Consider the following 25,278-nt stretch of genomic DNA (forward strand, 5'->3'; position numbering starts at 1 on the left):
GAAGCGGAAAGGCCCCGCGTGGCAGCCTTCCCATAATAGGACTAGCGCGTCTCCCAACCTCTTGTCCCCGCCAGCTCACATACTCCGTATACAGAATTCAAGCGCCAGGATAAACTTGTATCAAGCAGGAGTTTGACAGCGACAATAAATGCAGCTAAGAATATGTTCAATTTCATATAGTCCTATAAATGCTTACTGCCACCCGGATATGTGCTTGGGTGTATTTCAGAAACGCCGATTTTTTCTCCCAACATGCAAAACTATATATATGCAATCCTCATCTTTATATTCAAACAAATCCATCGTCAGACTCTTAATATCCGCCCCGCCTCCTAGATCGTCCAGCGCCAATGTCAATTCGTTGCATTTCCTCCATGAGCGCCAGTTCCCCTCCGCCATTAGCACCGCTCATGATGGGCAGAGGAATCTTCGCAGGAATCGGTGGTCCTGACCCATAATGCGGTGGTGCATAGTTCTCATTAGGGTAGTCATATAGGCCCCCAGGATGGGCTCCACGCGTGGGTGTATACTGTACTTGTCGCTCCTGATAGTTATCGGGAGAAATTGGAGCTAGCGGGCTTGATGCAGCAGGGAGCAGGCTGTTATGGCCAGCAGACGCTCGAGCCTTCTTTTGAAGGCGATTACGGCCACTTGTTGGAGGAGTACGTGAATCTTCTGCTTGGCTATATGAGGGCGGTGGTTGTTGTTGTTGTTGCTGTTGCTGCGTTATTACAGAATCTGGACGGGCAGCAATGCGAAGAGGTCTCCGCCCGCTCGGGGGCATTGGCTGCGCTCCTGATGGTGACGGCCTGGCACGAGGTTCGGGTGATGCCTGTTTCCTCCTCGGCTCTGGCTCCGGAGCCCACGTCTCCATGGGAAGATGATCAGAAGGGTCAATCTCTCGGCCATCATGAGTGATGATCTTGGCATTTGGGTCCACCCGCCCTACGCGAGAGTCGGCAGCTCCAGGCGAGCCCATGGCGGGGTTGAATGCGTCGTAGGAGTCCGGTCCGAAAGGAACGTCAGACTGCCTTCTATTCTCTGATGGCGGTGGTGCCGGGCTGACGGATTTGCGGCGAATGGTGTGCTCCAGGTTGGGATTTGGGCTTGGGGAGTTTCGTGGTTTAGTTGCCAGTGGTTCAGGTCGGCTGCTGTAAGTCACCATGGCGCGCCCGTCGTGAGACTGAGGCGTGTACGAGTGTGGAGAAGTGGTGTAGGACGGCGGCCCTTCACTTCGATGGCGGCCTCGTGGTGGAGTCGCGACTGGTTGTGTATACCGACTATCATAGCGTCGGTCCTCATAGCCTCGGTCCTCGTATCTCCGGTCAGCAAACTCCTGTGATAGCGCCAGGTCAACTCCAGGAGACAGAGACGGAGGAACTGCTGGTGTGCCATAGTTGGGTGGGTTCCGGATGTGTACGAGGTCGAAATCGCCATGCCTGCCGGGTCGCTGTAACTGTGACGCGTGTGGCACTTGAGACAAAGTATTCGAGTATTCCTGAACAGACAGAGGTGAAACTGGAGCAGGGTATGCGCCATGGTCCTGGAGACGATCTCTAGTGCTTGTGTGTACAGGAGATTCAGTCACATTTTGAGTCATTTGGCTGGCAGCAGTGTCCAACGCCATTTCACTCTGGTAGACCGCTGCCCGGGAGCTGCGTCTGTTAGACCCCGTAGGCGAGTCTGGAACATCTTCAACGGTGGGCTGCATGGATCTGTGCTGCGGGCTATAGCCAGGGCTTTGTGACTGGTATCGCGACGAAGAAGATTCATAGGGCGAATCGTTTCGGGGCGCGATAGGAATTGGAGCTGATGATGTTGGGTCATAGGGTTTGAATACAGGCTGCCCGGGGTATGCCGCTATTGAGTGTCTGTGAGCCTCGCTCTTAAGAACGTCCTGTCTCATTGGCACCGGAGACTTTTGCGGCGACACGTCGTACGAGCCGCGATGTGAAACTTCTGGCCCGGCACTGTTTTGCCTGGATCGATGGGCCGGAGGCGGTGGGGGTGCTTCATCCTCAAACGGCGGTTGTGAGCCCATCTCTTCAGGCAGCTCGTGGAGCTCGGTAAACGAACCCTGGGCGGAACGAGGATCTGCCTGGTCGTAGGGAGATGGTTGAGCCCGTTGCAAAAAGCCACGATCGTCTTGGTATCGTGCCGGAGTACCATATGACTCTCTCGAGCGATGGCCATGGCGGTGGGCCGAATGTGGTGAAGGTGTATAGTACTCGGCTTGCTGTCTGCTGCCTTGCGGGTGAGGAGGTGTGCTGTACTCGACTGACTGAAGGGGTGACTGGCTGGGAACAAAGCCAGAATGTGAGGCAGACTTGCTGTGTGACCGAGGGGTAGCTTGATGCTGATGGGGTTCCGGCTGTGAGGCAACTGCAGCTGGGGGAGTGACGGGTGCCTCTCCTGTGACGGGGTCTGACGGCAAAGGTCGCCTCTTGACGGGAGTTCTTGGCTTGGCTAAGCCTGTAGCATCTTGCTCAGTAGTGGTCTGCTGCCTTTGCTTGGCTGCGGGTTTCTCAGGACGTGGCCTGGTATCGTAGAATGTGATTTCAACTCTGATTTCGCCAGCGTATTTGCCTCTGCAAGTCAAGCCTTGCCACATGTCGTTCTGGCCGCCTCCCGGGACAATAATACCCTTCAAGTCAATCCACGACTCTCCAATCAGATCGGTCTTCTTGTCGTCGGTAAAAATAGATATCTTGAGCTGGTAGTAGTCCGGTGAGTCGTGGACCGTAAATCGAAGCTCTTGGTCCCTACATGGTCACGGTCAGCCTGTGCGAAGAGGTGAACTGCGAGAGTGCTCTGCAGACACGCCAAGTACATACCACTTGGGAGTTTGGCCTCCTCGGATATCTGTCGTCGTCTTCTTGGCCTCCTTCCCTAGCCTCGCAGCACAGTAAGGGTCCTGCTTGCCAATCGTCTTTCTGTTGGGCAAGTTCTTGGCCCTGTCGACAATGGCCACTAGAGTACCGATTACGGGCCCGTCAACCGACATGTCGGCAAAGATGCCAGCCGTGTGAGCGCCATTGAGGGCAAACGACTTGGTCTTGGTGGCCATTTCCGCAGACGTGATTGCGTCTATTGTCGGAGAGCTCGAGGTGTTTCAACTTGGAGCTCCAGATCCGGTGCCGCCCTTCCCTGTGGTGGTTAGCCGATGAGACGATGGCGGTTCGGCTTGTTTACGTCGGTTGGGTCAATAAGAAAAGAGCGGCAGGGACAAGAGAGCGAAAGCCCAGCAGTGGTGCAAGAGTATTCAAATCATGTATAGAAGCGAAACAAGGAATGTTGTCCGTGTCGAAAACGGCGAGCACAATGTCCCGATGCAGGAGACGAAGGACAATGGCATGCAAGGAAGGGAAAAGGGAAGAGAAGGCGTTGTGCTGAGCAGGCGATGAGCTAAGAATGAGAGGCGTGAGGCGCCTTGTTATGCATCAGCTAGCAAGCGATTCGTCGAAGGGCAAGTTTCAACGCACCTGGCAGCTGCAAGCTGGGTGCCGGCTGCAGGGTGCAGGGTGCCAGGGTACGAGAAGCTTCAATCAATGCTGAGTGGTTGGGCCGCCGGATGCGGCGCTGCAGTGCGTGTGCTCTGGTGGGCCAAGCACAGTTGAAGCCCCCTGCAAGCCTGAACATCAGCACACTGAACTGGGTGGCATAGTGCGGTAGTGGGGCTGCTGGTGGCTGGGCTGCTCACGGTGTTCAAAACCCGGTGGCTGGTGGCTGGGTTCAAGGCTCCGGCCCGGTTTAATATAACAAACCAGACACAATGTCAAGTGCCGCTCGAGGGGGAGGAGAGAGAAACATGGAGTTCGAGGTTCTCAAGTTGGCCCTGCCAAGATCCCTGGTCTCCCCTGGCTCATGCGTCCTGGGGTGCCAATTGCTTACAAGTTGCTGATACCAAAGTTTCAATGTTACTAAACGCTCTCTGCAGTGGACATTCAACAACATCCGCACGTTTGAAATTAGCCCATTCAGGAATAGACCATCAGGTTTCTGGCCTTGGCTCGATCGCTGTGCCCCACCGAGCGCAGCGGAGTTCCAAGATCCAGGGCGAATATGCAAGGTTAACGTGATTCAATATTGCACTTCCCCCAGCAACCGCGCCAAAAAAGCCATCAAGCTCGCTCGAGACAAAACAACAATCAATACAATCGGCCCCCCGATCGACAACCAATCGACCCAGCAAGCGAGTCGAACTGCCTTCCCCCCTCCCCATCTTGCGGCTGCACCGAGGATCAGACATCCATTTACTCCTGCAGCGCCTCCATGGCTAGCGTGGACGCTGACGTCGCCCTCGCGCCGTTATGCACAACATGGGCCGCCTTGCCCCCAACACACCAATCAGACGGCCTGATGCTCGTTGATTTGTGCATGAGCGTGTGTCGACAGATGTCAACTGATAAAAATAACAAAAAGAGCTTGCGGAGAACTGCCACCATGGTTCCCGCCTTGCGCATGCCGGAACGTAGTGATGTCCGAGTGGGCCGTTCTAAAAGTTTCATAAATGAGCATTTCAGCGGAACATGCTTGATGGCAGCACCTTGAGATTTCCCTATGAACAAATTATACCCATGGCAACCTTAACAGCAAACCTTTCTTGGGTGGCCAGGCACCAGGGTCAAAGGGGTCATGAGACATTGTACGGAGCACAATGCCTGTTTGCGTCGCCATGGCCGCGCTGTCTCACTGGTCGCACTAGTAAATAGTTAGTAGTTTGTTATTTCCCGTCTCCCTTTGTCCAGCATGTCAGGCAGGTTGTTGGGTGGAAACGGCTTCCAGAAGCTCTCTCTGGGCGCTCGCTCCATGTGTCTAAGTAATAACACCAGGGTTTTGTTCACGCCTAGACCGGGGGAGGGTCAACCTGATGACATCAGTGTCCATGACGATGACGATGGAATATCATACCAAGCATTCATTTTTCCTCTTTTGCTACCAGTCACAACTCCTGCCCAGCAGATCCGCCAAGTCCTCCAGATATTTCCTATCCAAATCATCAAATCCATTCTCAATCGTGCAATCAACGTCAATAATAGCCACCACCTTCTTCACCCCACTGCCCTCGGCGCTGGCCAGAATCGGCACCACAATCTCGCTCTTGCTGTCACCATCGCAGGCAATGTGGCCTGGGAACTTGTCAACGTCGGCTACCAGCTGCGTCTTCTGCGTGGCTGCCGCAGCACCGCAAACTCCACGGCCAAATTCGATTGTCTGGCAGGCAACTTTCCCCTGGAAAGGTCCGAGGATGAGCTGAGGTTTCGTGGATGAGGGGTCAAGAACGTAGAAGCCTATATCCTGTGTTATGAATGCCTCTCTTCTATATTTAGATGCCTCTCCTCAGAGGGACTTGGATTTCATACCGGCCCAGTTTACGTCCTTGCTTGGAGAAGGTAAGGACTTGTAGGCGTGCCACAGCAGTGCCGCGGCATTGGCGAGATTGCTGCAAAGGTCAGAGATCTGCACGTCGTCACAAAGCTGTTTACACAGTCATCTTACCAAACCTGGTATCAAATAAGTAAGTATTTGGTCAATCAGACCACATGGTGGAGGTATGGTGTAGGAGTCTCACCCAGTTGCGCTGATCTATAAACAAGCCCTCGGCCTGCATCAAAACCTGCTCATACGCATCATCTTTGGTGACGCCATGGGCAAAATTGGACGCATCAGCGTGAACCTACACACATTAGTGCAAGGGCAGAGCGCAAGGGCCATGGCGATGATATTACCATTTTGCCGGTATTCGATCCTTGGATTTCTTATTGATGAATGAGAATTAAGATCAGTCGCCTTTGAGATTTGGGTAAAATTATATGTACGGCCATTGATGTCGTGATTTTTGAGTGTGGGTATACTTTCTTTAACAGACGCCAAGATTAGTCACCGAAATGGACATGGGTTGACCCACGCCAGGTGCCATTCATGTACATAGTAGTAACTACACTCTTTGTAACAGATTACGCGCTCTGAAGAAATATTATGGAGTTGCTTGAATTTCTCTCTCCAAACTTTTCATTTTGTAGATACATTTGTAAAGTACCTTCAACGCAGTTTACTGTTTATGAGTCAGGCTAGAGCAAATCTTCCCTAAATATATGGTGTGCAATGCACAATGCTCAGAGTTGCCTTGCAACAAGCCAGGCCTATCTCACCGCAAATAACACACGATAATCCAACAAAAGTCGGAAAAGCGTGCAAAACATAATATGGATTGCTATTCAGCGTAGGCACATCCCAGGGAAAATCATCGGCGCCATATCCCATTACTTCAAAACAAGTCAATAGGAGCCACTCTCGGCCAGTGGATCCAGCTGACCAATGAACACCACCCACACAACATCGGAGCTCAAGTCATCATCACCGTCACTCTTTTTTTCAAGCCAACCTCACAAATTCAGCAAAACAGCTGCCATGAGTGCGCAAATTCCTTGGCGGTGCTGCGCCCGCCGCAGGACCTGCATCCTCATATCCAGGCCTATCATTTTACAATCCCGCAGCTCCTATGCATCCCCTCCTGCTCACCAATGGCGGGCGGCGCACAACCAGGTCCCCCCTCGCCGTGAAGCTCGACCTCCCAAGAGCCCGCTACTCAACCCTCCAGCGTCGACTCGACCGCCGCCACTAGACGTTCCGCAGCGGAGCGCATCCAATTCTACATTACAGTATCTCTTCCAGCTAGGGAAGGGCTATCTGAAATTCTACAAAGATGGGCTGAAGGCTGTCATGGCGAACCGCAGGCTGCTTAAGAAGAAGCTTGAGAGGACGCCGCCAGGCGACCGTCCGTCCGCATTCAAGCCTCACTACGTCCCCAAGACCTTCTCCCGCGCGGATTGGGTTCTGTTGTGGCGCGTGCGACACGATATGCTGCGGCTGCCGCTCTTTGGACTCATGCTGCTTGTCATTGGGGAATTTACCGCCCTGGCAGTCATCTACGTCGACGGCGTGGTGCCGTACACATGCCGCATTCCAAAACAGCTGTACTCGGGCCTGCAAAAGGCCGAAGGCCGGCGCAAGGCTGCATTTGACGAACTCGAGGCGCAATACCCCCACGGCGTACTGAGCCCCCGGATCAGCGCGCCCGTCGGCAGAAAACACGTCCTCAGGAGCTTGCATCTCTCGGGCATGATGTGGGATCGCCTGGGCTTCACGCCCCCGGGGATGTGGCAGATCAAGGGCAGACTACGAATGGCATTCCTCGAAGGCGACGACAAGAACCTGATAGAGGACGGGGGCCCAATGGGTCTGGAGACGGAGGAGCTGAGAATTGCCTGTGCAGAGCGAGGGATAGATATTCTGGGCAAGAGTGAGACGGAGCTGAGGAGTTGGCTGGGGGATTGGTTGAGGTTGACGGCGGCCGAGGACATATCTGAGCGGCGGAGACGCATGGCCACGTTGTTGCTGACGAGGTGAGTTTTTTTTTTCAAGGCCAATGGTCCTTTAGCCGGGACGGGTTCGGGAAAGGTTTGAGAGCTGACTCTTTGCAAAACAATATAGGCCGGAGCATTGGCCCCAGCAGCGAGACTTTGCAGTCCCTGATTGGGAATTATAAGGGGTGGGATGTGCAGTGGTGGTGTACAAGTAGGACATTGACAGACGGAGGGATTGGCACATGAGGCGCATGGACGAAGTTGGCACTGCATAGACAAAAAAAGAGCATTTTGGTCTCGTATCTCTGTTGTACAATATAAGCATAGTCTGCACCAACTTTTGGGGTATTCAGAGCATCAAGGTTTTGGGCAGTTGATAGAAGCATTTAAACCACATCATGGGGGAATGACACATTGGCATAACGTCAAGGGCACGCGAGAATGTCTGGTACAGATGCACATGGTGTCGCCAAAGGTCGAATCGATGTCCTAATGGAGTCCGAAACCCGGTGTCGTGCGCGCATCATCTATCCGAGCACGCACTGCCGAGAAGTCTCTCCCAATGTCCAGATATCTTGGTGGAAATGTCGTGCTGGGCCCGGAATAGAAACACTCGACGTGCCTTCGGTATAACTCGAGGCTCCGTTCGGGGAGCGGGTGGCTGGCCCGCCCACCGCGCCTCCCCTAAAGTCTTGACTCCGAACGGAGTAGGCAGGTGTACGGCCGGCAAGCGCACACGAGGTACCCCGAACCCACTGTCAAGCAAACTCCCACAGAGCGCTCAGGGGGGGCCGGAGACAAAAGCTGCGGGGAGGGACTGGACTCAAGGTAATAGCCGAGGGTCAGTACATGCCTCGTGCGGGGAGAACATGGGGAGAGCGGACACGCTTACGGAGTACATGGCCTGGCCGTCCCAAAAATCTCATTGAAATAGTCATGGCAGTGCCCATTGTCAAGGAGAGAGAAAAACGGAGCCAGGCAAAGACCTAATACGGACGCGGTCGCGACACTTATTCTGGAGCAGTGGAGCCCGGCTGCCTTTGGCCGCAGCTTTCCAGCAACGGCACATGATGTCAGGCCGAGGTCTCCCATCACATGCCTACGGCGCTTCGCATTTGCTGCCATCTCGCCCCCAACCAGCCACTAAGCGAAGATGTTAACAGAGAAAGGCATTTAAACTTGAGATCCCACTTTGCCTCCGCATCCCTCCTTTCTGGAAAGCTTCAACTTTGTATTTACGAATCCGGTAGTCCATCTTCATCCCGCCCCTTTTTCCCTCTCTGTTTCAATCAGCTTCAATAGCCATTATCCAAAATGGGTTTCGCTAACGGTGCGTATTTCCACACACGCCCCTTTCGCAATCTTCTCGTCCCCAAGGGACCACGTCGAGCCCCCCCCCCCTCCCCCCCAGCAGGAATCTCGCATGCCGCCAGCTGCGTGGCATGTTCGCAATGGACGGAGGGGCCGGGACGCGGGCAATCAATTGATGGGGAAACAAAGAAACGAGCCTTACTAACACTACCTTGCCTCAATCTCTAGCCAAGTTCCCTGCCTCTGCCGCTTTCGACGTCATCGACAGCGTCCTGTCCGGCTCCGACGCCGAGCGCAAAGACGCCATCAAGCAGGCCAACGGCGTCTTTGCCTTCACCCTCAAGAACAAGGCTGGCGAGACTGAGAGCTGGCACGTCGACCTCAAGGAGTCCGGCCGTGTTGGTACCGGTGTCGGCAAGCCCACTGGTATGGTTTCGTCACCTCCCCCCCCCTTCTTTTTGACCTACAAAATCTACCATCATACCGTCTTGTCTTGGGCCCGATGCACAGATGGATAGGGGGGAAACGAATTGAAGCTAACTCATGGCAAAAGTCACCCTCCTCCTCTCCGAGGAAGACTTCGGCAAGCTCGTCGATGGCTCTGCCAACCCCCAGCGTCTGTTCATGTCCGGCAAGCTCAAGATCAAGGGCGACATCATGAAGGCCACCAAGCTCGACCCCATCATGAAGAAGGCCAAGTCCAAGGCTAACCTGTAAATACACTCATTCACGGGGGACTGCAAGGGTTGGGTTCATGGAAGAGGGTGGACGGCGGTGTGTGTCTCCGGGGATTCGGATATAGAAATTCAAGGGGAGGCTATATTTGTAACATAAAACGACTGGATTAGTTCTTCGTTTGTATCACGTGCATTACGCATAGACGAAATACCAAAATGTCATGGCTGAAGTTGCGACTTTTTGTCCCCTGTGTGGTGGCCTATTATGGCTGTCCTGGTGTGGCCATCGTGTAAACCTACACCAATGTAAGCGTCATAGTCCATTGTGGAATTCATAACTGTGCCCCCCGGAGCCCGCCAATCGTTTCCTTGGCGCCTTGACAAGCTTCTTCTTGACGATTTCCAGCTGGGAGGGACTGCTTTTACGAGACCCTGCCAGTAATACCACTGTAACGTGTTATTAGCATCCATCGGCCTCGACGTTGCCACATATCAGGGTGGTGTAGTCGACGCGTACTCACGCCCACGTATTGGTCAAGTTGACCAATTCTTCACTGGAATGATTCTCCTTCATACTCTTTTGCAAAATCCTCCAAAGTCGAACCCAGCCAGGAATCGTACACGGATAGCTGTCACGGTGGAGCGGTGGTCGTAACGAGTGTCCCAGGGTGTGTCAAATACGGGCGCCTATTGTTGACATTGCCGTTAAACGGCGACCTGTGCTTATTCAGGAAAATACTTCGGGCACGTTCGAAACAACAAGAACGATAAGTTACCCGCCAGTTGGAGACGTGGGCGTACTTGAGTGTTGAAGGGGCCGCCGTCAACGGCATTCAAAAGACAAATTTGCCTCCGAAAGTCAGGATAGGCAGCTTCCCTAGGGCGACGGTTTACGCACAGGGGGAGAGCCAGTACATGTCAAAGACAGCGGGATCCACATGTAGAAACAATCTTTGGGCTTCTGTTTTCTCCCAATCACAGCAAGAATCGTTGCGGTGTGCCGTCTATACCGGGTAGTATTCATTTAATATATACGTCTTGAAAATTCAAGTGACGTCAAATCTAAAATCGCATCACAATAGCAGGGGGCTTGTTGTTCAAAATTTCATCAATCTCATCCATAATCTCCGGTGTCAGCTTGTCCACGGCCGCCACGGCCTTGCAATTCTCATACACCTGCTCCGGCCGACTGGCACCTGTGATGGCGGTACTAACATTCGGGTTCTTGAGAACCCACGCCAAAGCCAACGTGCTCATCTTGATGCCCAGCTTATCTGCAATGGGCTGCAGCTTGTTGACCTGCTCGATGATGCCGTTCCAGGTATCCTTTGTCGTGCGGCCCCAGAAGCCCTTGATGAACTCGACGCTGGTCTGGTTGAAGCGCGAATCCTCGGGGATGCCGTCCTTGTACTTGCCCGACAGGATACCCTGGCGCATGGGGGACCAGACAGTCAGGCCTAGACCGCCATTCTCGCGGTACAGGTGGGCGAATTCAGTCTCGACCTTTTCGCGCTGCAACATGTTGTAGGCGGGCTGCTCGGTGACGGGGCCAATGAGGCCGAGCTTGTCGGCGTAGCGCCAGGCTTGGGCGATTTCATCGGCGTTCCAGTCGGATGTGCCCCAGTAAAAGGCCTTGCCAGCGTCGATGATGTGGTTGAAGGCGCGGACGGTTTCCTCTATGGGGGTCTGGCGGTCGGGTCGGTGGGCAAAGATGATGTCGACGTACTCGAGGTCCATGCGCTTCAGAGAGGCATTGACACCTTCGACAATGTGCTTGCGTGAGAGGCCCTTGTTGTTGACAATGTTGTCGCCAAATGCTTGGCCCCAGTACACCTACAGAATCATGAGCATGCCCCGTCGCTTTGTACAGGAGACGGCAGCGGCGCATATGCTCTCACCTTGGTTGAGATGACGAGGTCGTTCCTCTTCCAGCCAAACTTCTTGATGGCCTCGCCCATGACGATTTCCGACTCGCCACCAGAGTATACCTCGGCGCAATCGAAAAAGTTGACACCGCAGTCGTATGCCGCCTTCATACAGGCAAAGGTGCCCTCTGCTCGCCATCATTAGCGCCCGTGAAAATTCCCGAAACAAGGCCCTCTAAACATGGGGTGAATTACCTCTGTCGACGTGGCCACCATAGGTGAGCCATCCTCCGAGCGAGATGGAAGAGACCTGAAGACCAGAACGGCCCAGGAATCGATACGTCATGGGGGGCGTGTCCTCCGGCTTAGACATGGTGGCAGAAAGGCAACACAATTGGCAAAATATGCGGTGAAACGAAGCACTGGAGGCAATGGAACTCCAGAATGAGCCAAGCGAGCTACCTAGTAGTTATATACCCCGCGAGAGGATCATGTTGCTGTGTTTAAAGCTCATGCGGGGCTGATCACCACTAACACTAACCCCCACCATCGCGAGTTGGCCGTCTGACACCTGCCATGAAAACTTGACCCCTCGCGGCGTGATGGAGTCTGAGCGGTTTTCCACGAATCCTGACCCTGACTAAAGCAGCCGGCGCTCCAGTCTGCATTTTTGCGCATCTTCCACCCAAGGGAGCAATGAGCTCTATGGCCTGAGAGTTCGGGACGGAAGCACCTAGTTCTCTAATCGTTACAATTGCCCGCGGCGTGGTCGAGGAACACGAGTAATTGGCAACTCCTGCCGTGTTGGCCTAACTGCGCCGGCGTTATGACGTTGACCGTGTACATTTCGCTCGGATACACGTCCCGGTCAAGAGTCATTCGCTGATATATCGCGCAGGGGGAATTTGTAATCAAATCGGGGCCCGAAGAAGAATCCGCGTGTACTGTGCTGGCGCGGTTTTTGGGATTATACCCGCCCAGTGCCATGTTATTTCCAGGTAGAGGAAAAGTATGCTGCTGCTGCCCATGATATATGACATGCGAATTCTGCCGCTGACATATCTGGACGCCGGTCTCCCTATGCTGTGCCCAAACGGTAGGATCTGAAACAAGGTGCGTTATAGGGTAGGCTGGTTTTTAGACCACGACCTGTGTTTTGCCCTCGCCAACAAAAGTCGGCATCTGCTTCAGGCAAACAAACATGCCCCTCCAGGTACGTACGGTCCGTCTGGAGGTGAAAACAGGACCGGCAGGTCATTCGTGACGTTGTGCATGATACGGAACGGAGTACGGAGTAGTTGCCGGTCGTCTGCATCCATCCGCCAGCCCACTCAAACAAAACACCAAATCTGGCCGAGAGGCGTTAATTTCCATATCACCAAAGGACTACACAGTGCCTGTGAGACACGCCACCAACTGACACAACTGAAAGGTCACATCACACCCTGAGACTGCGAGAAATACAGAACCGGTCTGGCCCATGAGGCCACATGTGGTCATGGCGTACGGAGTTCATGCACACATACTCCGTATTGTAGTACTCCGGTATGGTTTCCGTATGCAAGATCAAAGATTCCCGCGCTGGGGTCCCTAGATATGCAGGGCCATCGCCTGCTTTGAAAGAAAAAGTGGAAAATAGCGGGATACTTGATCAAGGGCATGTGTACAGAAGCAGAAAGTCTGTTGTTGCAATATGGCAGTTACATTGTAAAAATCAAAACATTCAATGCCTAATGTCGTACCCGGAACCCTGCCGGGGTCCCTTCGGTTCGGAGTCGGCGAGCCCTTATTGGGGAGCCTTGGTGTTTCCTGTGGAGGCTTCCACAAACCTGGAGCAATGCGCATTGACGGAGCCGCGAGCCAGGCAGGATATTACATACAACTCCAAGTCAACCCTCCCTCTATGTAGTATAGACCCAAGGGCGGTGTACGGGATACGACATTCTGTAGTTGCTGATGGATTCTGACGAAAGTTGCGGACTCCGTACATTGTATCTAGACAGAACCTCCACAAATAGTAAACACATTTACCACGGCAAAGACGAGGGCCACGGCTTTCCTTGACTCTACACACTGGCCTTTGCACCGAGTACGGATGCAGTGTGGTCCGGACGATACAATTTGTGACAGGGAGGATGAACCCGGAGCTAGCAAATGCGGACGAGCGCAGTGAGCGCCTACTGCGCCGTGACATAGCACTGGTCCGGATCAGATCCAGATCGAAATGAGAGACCTTGCATTAATTAATATGTACTCCATCAAGTACAGTACGTAGCTGAATCTTGAGCAAACGCCGACCATCAATGCATAAACCAGAACCAATGGAACAGGTACGCAAGCTGCCAATCGCGTAGAGTATTCATGTGTTGTACGATGATGCGAGTGTGTCGGTTCGTTCCTGATGGTCATTTTTACATTTTCTATCTTTTGAGCTTGTGTCTGGACGCTTTGTTGGATATCATCAACTGATTTGTTGTCTCGGACTAGCCGCGGGGTGATGGGTTGTTCGGTTTTTTTCCTGATGGAATCGCGAAAACCACCTCTCCCTTCCAAATCTGCAAATTGAGCACTCGCCTGGCTTTCCTTTTTGCATCGGCTGAGCTGGCTTGCGCTTGTTTGTTTGTTCTGTCTTGAGCCACAGAAGATCTTCACTGGCGACTTCAGTGGATGCGCACCCATATCCATACCTACGGACGTACTACTTAGTTTGAACAACGAAGATAGTGGACCATTGGAGTTGGAGGAGTCGAGTCTACTACGGTAAGCAGCTGTTCGACCTTCCTGGGGGCGTTCGATGATGGGTTCATGAACGGAGTACTCGTCAAGGTAAAATAAGTGGGCGAGACTTTGTTGTAAACGCGTGGTGCCTCGTCGTATAGGCCAACAATATCTTGATGCTTTATGCGTCTCATGTCGTAATCAATTATGCAAAATTGCGTCCATGCGGACGTTTCGCGGATGTTGTGGCGATCGTGTTTGTCTGGGTTGGACATTGTGTTATTACAGGCTCCTTGTCATATGTCGCTGGCCAGCACCCTGGCCCTCGTTGTTTTCGGGCCACGATGCGAAGAAAGGTTTAGCGGCTCGGGGCCCCAATCTATAGTCATTTCATCAGCACACATGTGAAATAACAGAATAACAACACAAGTAATAACATGCATAGTGCTGCGTGGCACAGGGTCATTTTGGATAAGCTCGGCCAAATCAACCGTCGACCTTGGTTGTAGTCAAAGACGGCAGTATGTTAGTGCCCTTGCTTGGACTCAGCTGCAGCTATGCGGGAAGGTCTTGCACTTGGCCGCACGTCTGGTGCCCGAGACGCTGTGCCGGCTCGCTTTTCTTTCTTGTATGTTTGATGTGGTGTCTCGCCAACAGAACAGGCAGATCTGTGTGGGGACACCGAACAACATAAACAAGAGCACGCCAGTATGCTGAGATGGCATCTGGAGGCTCTAACAGGAGCCAGATTGAAATGCTCCAGGTCGTGAAGGAGACAGTTGCTTGGCATGGAGCGCACGGAGTAATTGAAGGCAAGATAACAATTGGGGCATGGTGCCCAAGTACGGAGTACCAAATGTTTTGGTGGAGGCGGGAGCCGAGGAGTGGGCTGGCCGACTCTCCCTTGTTGGGGGCTTGACCGTGAGGCTTGACCAAGTGGGCTCCAGTGTGTGCAGTCAGTAATATTATTCCACGCATTAAGTCTGGTTCTTTATGTACTTTGCCTGCAGCAGGCATTGACAACGTTGAACAGCTGCCTTGCATAACTGAGGCGTGTCTGGGCCGTCCTCGGCGGCCTCAATAGCCCGACGGCCCAACTGTCCAACAGTTACAGACCGCGCGGCTCCAAAAGCCCACATGTCCGTCTGTCAACATCGCGGCATCTGACCGGCGGTCGACTCAGGCACTACTGGGCCATGATTATGTTGGTCCAATGTTGTTGTTGTCTGGGCCTGCATTAAACCGACGCCAGCGCCCCAGCCGCCGCCCAGCCGCCCCCAAGCCATTGGAGCCATTGGAGGTTTGGAGCCACTGACCCCTGTCCTGTCCTGGCTTGGCGTCTGCTGAGCAGAGCATCTGCAAATGCCCACATGCCCATGCGCACCGGTGGTAGCACTCAAGCCAGTCGCCAGGCTGCCAGGCTGCCACTGTGTCAGGCTAGTCTCCCCTGCGTGTCTGGAAGCATTCCCATCAAAAGTCATCAGCAGACTTCTGCCCTCACCTCCTGTCCTGTCCTGTCCTGTCCTGTGCGGCCGTATTTCGCTGCCCGCTCCTCCATAACCACGACCCGGCATCACGGCCAGCAGACAGACTTTAACTTGCATTCCACAGTTCGACCTTCCCCCGGTGCTATTTGCATGGCGCCTCAGAAATGATTATTACTGTCCGCCGTCGCTGAGCCCTCATTTACGCCCTTCCCTGAGCCACACGGGCAAACAGCACACAGCCTGGGCAGCCAACGACGAACCTTGCCCTCCCCCCCTTTTCCCGTACCCGTCCGTCTCTGGTCTCCTAGGAGCCTCGTTACTCCACCGAGATTCTGCTTGCTCGTTTCGTCCCGTCGACAACCACACGCCGGCGACGCAACTTTTTCCTCATCGAACCTCGTCTTCTCAGCATCGACACCGACACCCCCTTGTCAGCGACGCGAAGGCCTGCCACGGGCAAGCCATCACCTACCGATAGCATGGCTTCGTCGTCGTCAAACGTTGTCGGTGTGCACTACCGCGTGGGGAAGAAGATCGGAGAAGGCTCCTTTGGCGTCATCTTCGAGGGAACCAATCTGTTGAACAACCAACAAGTGGCCATCAAATTCGTGAGTTGTTGGTGGACAAGGCGCCCTGCTGTGCCTCTTGCTGTCCGTATCATTGCCGATCGTTGACAATTGCTTCTAGGAACCCCGTAAAAGCGACGCTCCTCAACTCCGAGATGAGTACCGGACATACAAAATTCTCGTCGGATGCCGTAAGCTCCACCTTGGTTGACCCTCGTTGTCAACCATGTTTGTATTTTGCAACACGTGGCCATGCTAACCAGTGTGCTAGCGGGCATCCCCAATGTCTACTATTTCGGCCAAGAAGGCCTCCACAATATCCTGGTCATCGACTTGCTAGGCCCGTCTCTTGAAGACCTTTTTGACCATTGCGGTCGTCGATTCAGCATCAAAACTGTTGTCATGGTTGCCAAGCAGATGCTGTCTCGAGTCCAGACGATCCATGAGAAAAACCTGATATATCGTGATATCAAGCCTGACAACTTTCTGATTGGCCGCCCCGGCACCAAGTCCTCCAATGTCATACACGTCGTCGACTTCGGCATGGCCAAACAATACCGTGATCCCAAAACCAAGCAGCACATCCCCTACAGAGAACGAAAATCTTTATCAGGAACTGCCAGATACATGAGTATCAACACTCATTTGGGACGCGAACAATCTCGACGAGATGACCTCGAGGCTCTTGGCCATGTTTTCATGTACTTCCTCCGTGGGGGCCTTCCCTGGCAAGGCCTGAAGGCTGCTACAAACAAACAAAAGTATGAGAAAATTGGCGAAAAGAAGCAGACTACCGCAATCAAGGATCTTTGCGAAGGCTTCCCGGAAGAATTTTCCAAGTATCTTACATACGTCCGAAACCTTGGCTTCGAAGATACCCCGGACTACGACTACCTCCGCGAGCTCTTCACCCAAGCGCTGAAGAACACGGGCGAGGTCGAGGACGGCGAGTACGATTGGATGAAAATCACGAAGGATTCGGGAAAGGGATGGGACTCGGTGAAGAACCATGGAGCTGGCTACCTCCACAACCCAAACGCTCGTCCCGGCCCTTCTCAAATGGAACTGCACAGTGGCCACCGTCCTGGAAATACCAACTCTCATCAGCAAGCACAGAATCTTACCGTCGGCCGTTTAAACGCCGCACAACCCCCTCCTCCGTCACCGATCAAACCGATGGGCAACAGGAAAGATCGGCCAAGCGGCCTCGGCACCACAGGGGCGCAGAGAGCCAGCGGCGTGGGGGGTCTCCGAGGCGATTTGGGTACACCGGCTGGCTCGACTCAAGCTCAATTCCAGAACAGCACCCAGAACCTACCTCAGAGGGGCCAGCAACCGAGCCCCATGGTGGCAGCCGGCCAACCTAACCTTCGTCCTGCCGAGCCTCAGCCCAGCGGTTTCCAGAAGTTCATGAAGACTATCTGCTGTGGTTAGGTGCCTCCCATCAGCTTTTGGGAGTGTTTTGGTATATAGTGCAGTACCAGCAATCCAGAGGCCGTTCAAGTCGGCCGTCAACCTGTCACGACATATGATTTTCGCCGACGACCGATGTCAGCCCCCGAATCGGAAGATTACTTCTGTTTGAGTTCCGAAGTCTTGGGCAAAATGGCACTGGACTCGGAAGTGTTAAGAACTGACCCTACCGCCGTCCAATGGCGGCGGACATTGAGTGCTGAAACGCGAAAATATCACCACAGGACCTACCAAAGGCGGCAACGAGCTCCAAGGCTACACTCATATCGACAAACGCCGGCGAGGGGAATATCTGGTGGTCATACCGCATCTATGGGGGCGCAAACTCTTTATACGACTAGCATTCAGAAAAAGCGACAAAAAAACTCCAGGCAGTCTTACTAAAGACGGCCCAACGGAAACAAGGGTTGGAAATTTCCTAGTTCCATTTATTTTTCACGTCAGGCATTCCACAACGAAACCATACTTAAAAGCCACTTTCAATGTGCAGCGAAGCACGGCGCAAGGCGGTAACGACAAATAGGTAGCATTGGGCTTACTCGCGATATTATCAGTTTTAGTTTTTCTTTACCCTCCTCCATCGTACAACCTCTCACTCTCTCTCTCACAAGTCACTCTCACTCAGAGTTATTCTACTGCCACGCCATTGTGTAATTAAAAAATCTGCAAGGGCTTCATGTTTTGTATTCCTGTCTAGTCGTACTAGAGCGACAATTGATGGGGCGGGGGAGGCTGTGCACAAGATGCGATTCTAGAAGTCATGGAAGCGCCGATAACACGGTAAGAAGAAACACAAGGGCAATTGTAGCGTTGATGGGAATATAAGGAGGTTCAGGAGTTCTCTTATGGTATACATCGTAATGGAATAAATATTTTAGTAACATCATAAAACGTCTCGTATACATTCTCTTGAAGGGGGAAGGGGCCATGCTTTAACTAGACACTGGTTGTCCATTTTCTGAATTTTTCAATTCCTTGGACTATATAGCCAGACCTCTCCGCATTATCACTAGAATTCAACACCGTTATGTGTACCCATGTCTCCCTTTTGTGTAATAAAGTAATAAATTTGCATCCCAAAAATCCCCACTCAACGGATCGTTCTACGTGAAAAATCTGAATGTCCTCGGGGCCTTTTGACGGAAGGAACAATAAAAAAGCAAGCTGGACATGTCAAGTCTGCCTCCAAACAATTCAGCCCCCAACTGGAAATGGATCACCCTACGTGAGCTTCTGCTTGATGAAGAAGGATCGGAGATGTGACAGCTGCCAGGCGCAGGTGATTCCGATGACAATGAGCTGGATGATGATCCAGCGGACAACGCGGGCGTTGGTCGATTCGGACTGGTCTCTGAAGTCGGCTTCTCGCTCCTGTTTTGCTTACAGCATCAATAACATGTCCAACTATCAGATAGGGGGGTGGGAGAGGGAATGCTTTTTGCAGCGGGTATATGGAGAGTTTTGGGAGCACAAGCGGAGAAAAGAAGAGACATACTCTCTGGAAAACCTGCTCGCGGCGAATATCGTGCAATCTGGCGTTTAGGTCCTTGACGCGCGACGCAATGTCCTGCAACTTGTCCTTGTCGCTGCTCTCAATCTGGCCCGTCTCGCCGATAACTAGGTCGAGCTTCATCTTGATGCCGCCGTTGGGGCTGTTCGCCGAGAGCCATGAGGACCGGCCGGAAGTAGACGAGGGCACGAAGCAAATCTTGTGGTCGCCGGCCTCGTGGGCTGTGAACGTGAAGCGGCCCGAGGCGGAGCCGCGCTGGGAGACGATGCGGTGGTTGTTGTCGAAGACTTCCTGTGCAGATGTCAGCATCTTGTTGATGGGAGATTGTGCACGTGCTGCTGCCCTCTGCCACGGGGGGCCGCAGACGGAGGAGGAAAACTGGAAGGGATACTCGTGGTGGTGGTCAAGGTGACACGTACATCCACGGAAATGTAGATTGAGATCCCATTATGCTGCTGCCAAGCATTAACCCGGTCGTCGTACTCCTCAGCAGAGTAGTGTCCGACGACAAGCGTATCCTTGGGCAACTCCTCAAAAAAGCATTTTGGCGAGGCGCCGTCGACGAAGAAGTAGAGAGCCTGTGCGGCGGATGCCAGCGACAGTAGAGGCAGGAAAGTCTTCATGTTGTGTTTCTATGATCGTAATTAAACCGTGTACTGTAAAGCAAAACGGCACACTTTGGTGAAATGTAAAAGAAGTAGGCCGTCGTCAACGTCTTCATCCGTTGTGCAGCGCAAAAAAATTGCAATGTTGATTGCAGTTATGGTGTTTCACTGCACCATCAGCCTTGATTCCTCGCGAAGCTGCCACGTTCAAAAAATGGAGCTCCTTTCGCGGGATATGTCAGGGGGGTCACTAGGGGGGAGGAGTGCAGTGGGGTCACGTGCAGCTGGGACGCCGATAGGCAAACCTTCGCCGAACCTTCGCGTCATCCTCCAAGCGACAAATCGATATCAAAACCCCATTCGAGAGCCTACCGTCAAGTCCTTTTCGACAGTGACGCCCAATTTAGTCGATGCTCATTCCAATCGTTTGAGCGTTTGTTACGGTTTGTTTCGAAGTAGACAGGGTTGGGACAGGCCTTTTCTTTATGGCTTGATGCAGATGGCATAAGACTGTCCTCGACCACTATTTCCCCCCTCCCTATCTGTCGCCATCTGGACCCTCGCCCGATTGCGCCCGGACATCTGCGAAACGAGCGAAAATGACATCCTCTGATGTCCGCGACGTTCTCAACCTGGGAGACAGTTCCTCTGGCCCGCGACCGTCTAAGAAACAGAAAACCGGGCCGCCGAAACCGAATCTCAAGGGTCTAGCCAGAGAAGTCCTCAATCTCGGAGGCGATAATCCTGTATCGATAATACCGGCCAAGAACCAATTCAAGAAGAGGCGCCTTGGGGGCCGCAAACCGGCTGCGCGATGGGAACTCCGCGAGTTCCGCAATTCAGGGCGCGATGATAGGTCATTGATTTTGCGGCATTGGCGACGGGTAGATACTAAGGATCTCACCGCATCTAGTGGTGAGCGTCAGCAGCAGCTCGAGACGCAGCTGCAAGATGGCGCACAGTCGCAAACACGCGGGCAGGAGCAAAATGGAGAGAAGAAAGAAAGCGAGGCGGAACGAGACATAGAAGACTCAGCGTTCGCCAAATTCAACGTGAAGATCCAGGTCCCTCAATACTCGCAGGACCAATACCAAGTCTCGCTGCAAAACGAGGACTGGACAAAGGAAGAGACGGACTATTTGATGGATATGGCAAGCGACTTTGATCTCCGTTGGCCACTTATCTGGGATCGATACGAGTATCAACCTCCTGCGACTAATGGGGCAACCGACGCGGACGGGGACGAGAGTAAGGCGATTGTCCCCGCTACGAGACCTCGGTCAATGGAGGACCTAAAGGCTAGATACTACGAGGTGGCTGCCAAGATGATGGCCGCCCAGAAACCGGTGCAGTACATGACGCAGCAGGAGTATGCGCTGCATGAGACCATGGCGCATTTCAATCCTAAGCAAGAGAAGCTGAGGAAGGAATTTGCAATGAATTCCATGTCGCGATCAAAGGAGGAAGCCAGAGAAGAAGAGTCGTTGTTGCTGGAGATCAAGCGGATAATGGCGAGGAATGAGCGATTCAACGAAGAGAGGAGAGAGTTGTATAACCGGTTGGATTATCCTAGGGCCGAAACGGACATCAACCCATTCAAGTCTTCGGCTGGATTGCAGACCTTGCTGCAGAATCTTATGAGTACGGACAAGTCAAAGAAGAGGAAATCCATCATGGGCACCGACAGCCCGGCTGCCACAGGGCCTGGCGCGGCTGGAGCGGCTCAAAATGCAGCAGGTCCAGAATCAGGGAAACGAGAGAGTGCTGCTGCGTCGAATGCTGCGACTCGTGAATCTACGGCAGCCACGTCAACACCCACCGCTGCCAATAAGAAGGCTCAACAACAACAAGAAAGGCAGCAGCAACAAGCCCCAGAACGCAGGAAGCTCAACAGCCAGGAAGAAGCTGTATATGGTGTTACACATCATGACCGACTTGGCTCAGGACCTACGTTTCGGACCGAAAAGATTAACAAGCTGTTCTCTCACAAATCAAACCAGCAGCAACTCCGTATTAATAACACTCTTAACGAGCTGGATGTTCCGGCTAAATTAGCGATGCCAACTGCTGCGACCACTCTGCAATATGAACAACTCCTGGCTGCTGTAAACAGTTTACTAGACGCGCGAAAGGTATCAGACAAACTCGATGGCGAGATCAAGATCGAGCAGGCTAAGAAGGCAGAGCGAGAGAAGAACCAAGGCCCTGCTGCCTCTGAGAAGGAGACTGCTCCGGCGGACAGCGAGACCAAGACTGACGACGAGGGTAAGAAGAAGCCTGAGGACGTTACGACTTGTGGAGACCAGCCAGAGTCTGCGGAGAAGGCTACCGGCTCGGCTGGTGAGGACAAGGCCGGCGATGCCAGAGACCAAGAAGTACCACCTGCAGGGACGGGTGAGGGCGCTGAAGAGTCGACCTCCAAATCGGAACAAGACCAAGAGGCCTCCGTCGCCGCAGAGAAACTGACAGCAGTCGAGCCGGAAAGGGAAAAGAGCGCTCGGCCGGGAAGTAGCAGTGGTGCCCACAAACGAAGTGCCAGTGTATTAAGCAGCGTGAGCGACAAGAGTGCCAAACGACAAAAGAAATGATCATGTACCTCACAAGTACATTCTACTCAATCCGTACGCGCCGTGTTGACGGACGCCAAAAGTCTTCCCTGGACTCTTTTCTTCAAACTTTTCCCCAAGTGTTTAAAATAGTGAACGAGAAGGGTCACTGGGAAAAAAAAAAAAGGGGGGGGGGGGGGGGGGGGGGTATGCCGTGGGGATCTGTAACTATTACTGGAATGATGAATATGCAAGATTTTCGTCCCTAGATCCCTTCATTTCAAAAGTACCAGGTGGCTCATTAGCCCGTTAGCAGCTGGGGACAAGAGCCACGCGTCATTCGATGTGGTGCTCGGGCTTGGAAACAAAGGTTGAAGATGATGAGATGGCGTTTCATCATCCGGGAAGCCAGGGTTCTGGCCTTTAGGGCAGAAGTCCTCAGGATGCGTCCCTTGTCCAGGGGCAAAGGAGGATAGCGGCGCATAAAAAACCCGAGATTCGGACCAACAAATCTTGCCAAATAGATCCTGAAACATGCAGTTGAGCCTCCAATGATGATCTTGCGGAACAATTTCGACCAGTGACAGTGAATCTTGTATGGATTTCTGGAGCATGAAGCGCTGAAAGTTTATATCAAATGCCATGTAATATACTAGGTGCGAGATGGTCCGAACGACGTCTCTTGAGTGTGGATACATGACGCCTCGGCGCTTCCAAACAGATCCTTGGTCAAGCCTGTATCATAATGGGGGTACATCGAGGAGGCGTGCCCAAATATGCAAGTCAAGTTCGGGTGTCGTCTGGGGTTAGACCATCCGACAATGGCTGTCGTAATAGATGAGTAGGCAGCCAAGGCGTGGATCGTCTTTAGGAACGAGGTTCCGAAAAGAATTCCTGCAGCTCATCGGCGGCTCTAACGAACATGTCACTTAATATAGCAACCGGTAGCTGAAAATATCCTCTCCAAGATGCAGCAACACCCTGCGACTTGGGACGCGTGGGTCCGGCCTGTTGGCTGCAAAAGATGTGAGGCAACATGGTGACCAATGCATGGACATGACGCATGTATGCCGGCAACATGGGATCTTTGTTTAACAGAAGCAAGATGAGGGATGGGTCGTCGTGGGATGCGACCAGTTGACTTGTAAGATGGCCAATCACCTCGGACGACAGCGCTCATTTTGAAGCCGGGCGGCTGGTTTGAGGGCTTGGCTATGAGTCCAGATGAAGCCAACCCACGTTGCCATGTGTGCGGCTCGAGTAACGACATCCAAACGTGGCGCTTCGAAATGACCCAATGCGGGAAGTATCGTGATGGCCGTGTAGGAGGAACGGTAGGAAGACCCTGATGTCATTGGCCGCATATGCATGCCTCTATTTCGTTTGCATCGTGACCAAGAAACCGGGCGCGTAGAATGTGTTTTGCACATGGGCATGCTTTGGCTCTGGCAAGGGCCTGGCCACCCGTCTGCAGCGGGATAAAAATAACTTGATGCAGGTGTGGCCGACGAGATAAGCTCAAAGCGGCCATTCCCCAGAGATCTTTCACATGGCTGGATGTTCACGCGTTGTGGTGTCAAAGATGGCGACGTGGAGACGGGCTGGATTGGCCGCTGTTGGTCCGCACAGTTGCGGAGAAGAGTTCCAGAATCGGCGCTATTGTTGCTCAATTAGGTGCGAGAGCCTGAAGGAGCGTCAAGTTGGACACGGCCGCGGGCGGGTATCTCCATCAATCAATCAATCTTCTGCCGCATGATTGGCAGTGCATCTTCCAACGTCGTTCAGGGAAGTCATGGCATTGTGCCCTGTAACTATGTAGTTACTGCCCGTCATGGTCATGGCCCGAGCCGATTAAGGTGCGGCTCCCCAGGCACGGTTTCGGATAGGCCCTTGTCCGGAGCACTGAGCTCCTCAACGTTTCTTATTGGCCCTGCGGAAGTCGCCGGCACTGAGAAGGCTCTCGGAAAGCCAACGCTTCTGAAAGGTCGGACCATGTAACTACCTTGGGTATGTACGGCATAGCCCGACGTGCCCTTCTCGCCATGTCCATCCATTGTTTATTTCTGTGTCTTCTTTGCTGCTTGACGGCGCTTCCTGTGGCTGAGATTCGCGCTTGAGAACTCACCAACGCCCAGCCAAGAGCCCATGTGCGGAGTATTCTGTTCTGCCCTGGTTCCAAGCCGAGATGAGGTACGCGCCACTGCTACAGAGTACGGAGTACAGGGGCTACAATCAAGCCAATATGCCACGGCGACTTCAAGGTGGAGGCTCGCTTCCAAGGCCCCTTGCTGCTCCGTTTCGCGCGCCTCTGTCTTGGGTCTGTCAACATTTCGGCCAACCTTCAACTGCCCTTCCACATCCACTCTGGGGATGCCTTCAAAGTTGGCCGAAGAACCTGCGGAACGCAATGGAGCGCATAATCCAGTTTATCGAAAGTAATGTCGTGGTCGATCAAGTCGACGATTAAGCCGAGACGACAGCAAAGCATCCTCTGGTTTTCCTTTTCTTTTCATCCCTGGCCCCTCTACCGAGTAGTTTCTCATCAGTAATGGGCGTCTGGCTCTAGCTCCAGATGGTGAGCTTGCTGGATCAAGACCGAGGCAAATGAATTCCGTTCTCCGACCTGCAATGCTTGACAGTGAGGTGGCTGCCATCCCATCAGCTCACACGTATGAACATTACGACCTGTCGAATGTACAGCAAATGCCCCAAAACGAGAACACGCCGTCCAGCACTTGCAGCCACATCCGACCCAACCCCGGTGCCGTCAGAAAAGGTGGATATGACTGAAATTGCGGCCGCTGGTGTCACACTGCTGGCCTGCCCGGCGGCGTGTTGGACGGAGCAGTTATTAGACTCTTGCTCATCCTCCGCCTTTCCCACCAAGATGCGCTCAGCCAGAAGCCTGTCTCCTACAAGCATGATTATCACCGAAAATCTAGAAAAAAGACTGCAGGTTGGGACAAGCAGGACTCTTGAAGTACAGAGTAAATGGCGCTGACGATAGTATTGAAAGTGCTTGCCCTTGGCCATATGACTGCATCATCTGATGGGGTTTGATCGCATCTCGCATTTCGCGTCTCGAGGAAGGTTCCCCCCCCCCCCCCCCCCCCCCCCCCCTCTCCTAGTACTCCTTTTTGGCCCTTGAGCAGC

At 53.2% G+C, this 25,278-nt stretch overlaps 9 protein-coding genes across 9 annotated transcripts; 5 read left to right on the forward strand and 4 right to left on the reverse strand.

The window, feature by feature from the left end:
- Positions 1-313: 313 nt before the first annotated feature.
- On the reverse strand, positions 314-3,067 carry J3458_005563 (uncharacterized protein; the record flags this gene model as incomplete). The annotated part of the gene is made up of 2 exons (XM_007812047.2): positions 314-2,762; positions 2,835-3,067. The coding sequence occupies 2 exons, from the start codon at positions 3,065-3,067 to the stop codon at positions 314-316; spliced, it is 2,682 nt and encodes an 893-aa protein (XP_007810238.2).
- A 1,868-nt stretch (positions 3,068-4,935) lies between these two features.
- Positions 4,936-5,732, reverse strand: J3458_005564 (uncharacterized protein; the record flags this gene model as incomplete). The annotated part of the gene is made up of 5 exons (XM_066118874.1): positions 4,936-5,291; positions 5,364-5,443; positions 5,500-5,504; positions 5,573-5,677; positions 5,730-5,732. The coding sequence occupies 5 exons, from the start codon at positions 5,730-5,732 to the stop codon at positions 4,936-4,938; spliced, it is 549 nt and encodes a 182-aa protein (XP_065976396.1).
- Positions 5,733-6,352: 620 nt separating this feature from the next.
- Positions 6,353-8,184, forward strand: J3458_005565 (uncharacterized protein). The gene has a single exon (XM_066118875.1). It carries the CDS (start codon positions 6,412-6,414, stop codon positions 7,408-7,410), a length of 999 nt encoding a protein of 332 aa, XP_065976397.1. The 5' UTR covers positions 6,353-6,411; the 3' UTR covers positions 7,411-8,184.
- A 497-nt stretch (positions 8,185-8,681) lies between these two features.
- J3458_005566 (uncharacterized protein) lies at positions 8,682-9,395 on the forward strand (the record flags this gene model as incomplete). Its single annotated transcript, XM_066118876.1, has 3 exons — positions 8,682-8,697; positions 8,907-9,104; positions 9,232-9,395. 3 exons carry the CDS (start codon positions 8,682-8,684, stop codon positions 9,393-9,395), a joined length of 378 nt encoding a protein of 125 aa, XP_065976398.1.
- An 887-nt stretch (positions 9,396-10,282) lies between these two features.
- Positions 10,283-12,198, reverse strand: J3458_005567 (uncharacterized protein). The gene is made up of 3 exons (XM_007812043.2): positions 11,476-12,198; positions 11,254-11,408; positions 10,283-11,188 (listed from the first exon to the last, which is right to left on the reverse strand). The coding sequence occupies exons 1-3, from the start codon at positions 11,591-11,593 to the stop codon at positions 10,418-10,420; spliced, it is 1,044 nt and encodes a 347-aa protein (XP_007810234.1). The 5' UTR covers positions 11,594-12,198; the 3' UTR covers positions 10,283-10,417.
- Positions 12,199-15,904: 3,706 nt separating this feature from the next.
- Positions 15,905-17,425, forward strand: YCK2_1 (Palmitoylated plasma membrane-bound casein kinase; the record flags this gene model as incomplete). The annotated part of the gene is made up of 3 exons (XM_007812042.2): positions 15,905-16,033; positions 16,113-16,182; positions 16,263-17,425. The coding sequence occupies 3 exons, from the start codon at positions 15,905-15,907 to the stop codon at positions 17,423-17,425; spliced, it is 1,362 nt and encodes a 453-aa protein (XP_007810233.1).
- A 1,260-nt stretch (positions 17,426-18,685) lies between these two features.
- Positions 18,686-19,597, reverse strand: ERP1_1 (emp24p/erv25p- protein; the record flags this gene model as incomplete). The annotated part of the gene is made up of 3 exons (XM_007812041.2): positions 18,686-18,835; positions 18,960-19,265; positions 19,394-19,597. The coding sequence occupies 3 exons, from the start codon at positions 19,595-19,597 to the stop codon at positions 18,686-18,688; spliced, it is 660 nt and encodes a 219-aa protein (XP_007810232.2).
- A 325-nt stretch (positions 19,598-19,922) lies between these two features.
- On the forward strand, positions 19,923-22,301 carry SWC4_1 (swr complex subunit). Its single transcript, XM_007812040.2, has one exon. The coding sequence runs from the start codon at positions 20,179-20,181 to the stop codon at positions 22,165-22,167; it is 1,989 nt and encodes a 662-aa protein (XP_007810231.1). The 5' UTR covers positions 19,923-20,178; the 3' UTR covers positions 22,168-22,301.
- Positions 22,302-24,416: 2,115 nt separating this feature from the next.
- J3458_005571 (uncharacterized protein) lies at positions 24,417-25,226 on the forward strand. Its single transcript, XM_066118877.1, has one exon. The coding sequence runs from the start codon at positions 24,797-24,799 to the stop codon at positions 25,124-25,126; it is 330 nt and encodes a 109-aa protein (XP_065976399.1). The 5' UTR covers positions 24,417-24,796; the 3' UTR covers positions 25,127-25,226.
- The last annotated feature ends 52 nt before the right edge of the window (positions 25,227-25,278 follow it).

The sequence above is a fragment of the Metarhizium acridum genome (assembly GCF_019434415.1).
Source record: "Metarhizium acridum strain ARSEF 324 chromosome Unknown scaffold_31, whole genome shotgun sequence".
In the NCBI taxonomy this organism is placed as follows: domain Eukaryota; kingdom Fungi; phylum Ascomycota; class Sordariomycetes; order Hypocreales; family Clavicipitaceae; genus Metarhizium; species Metarhizium acridum.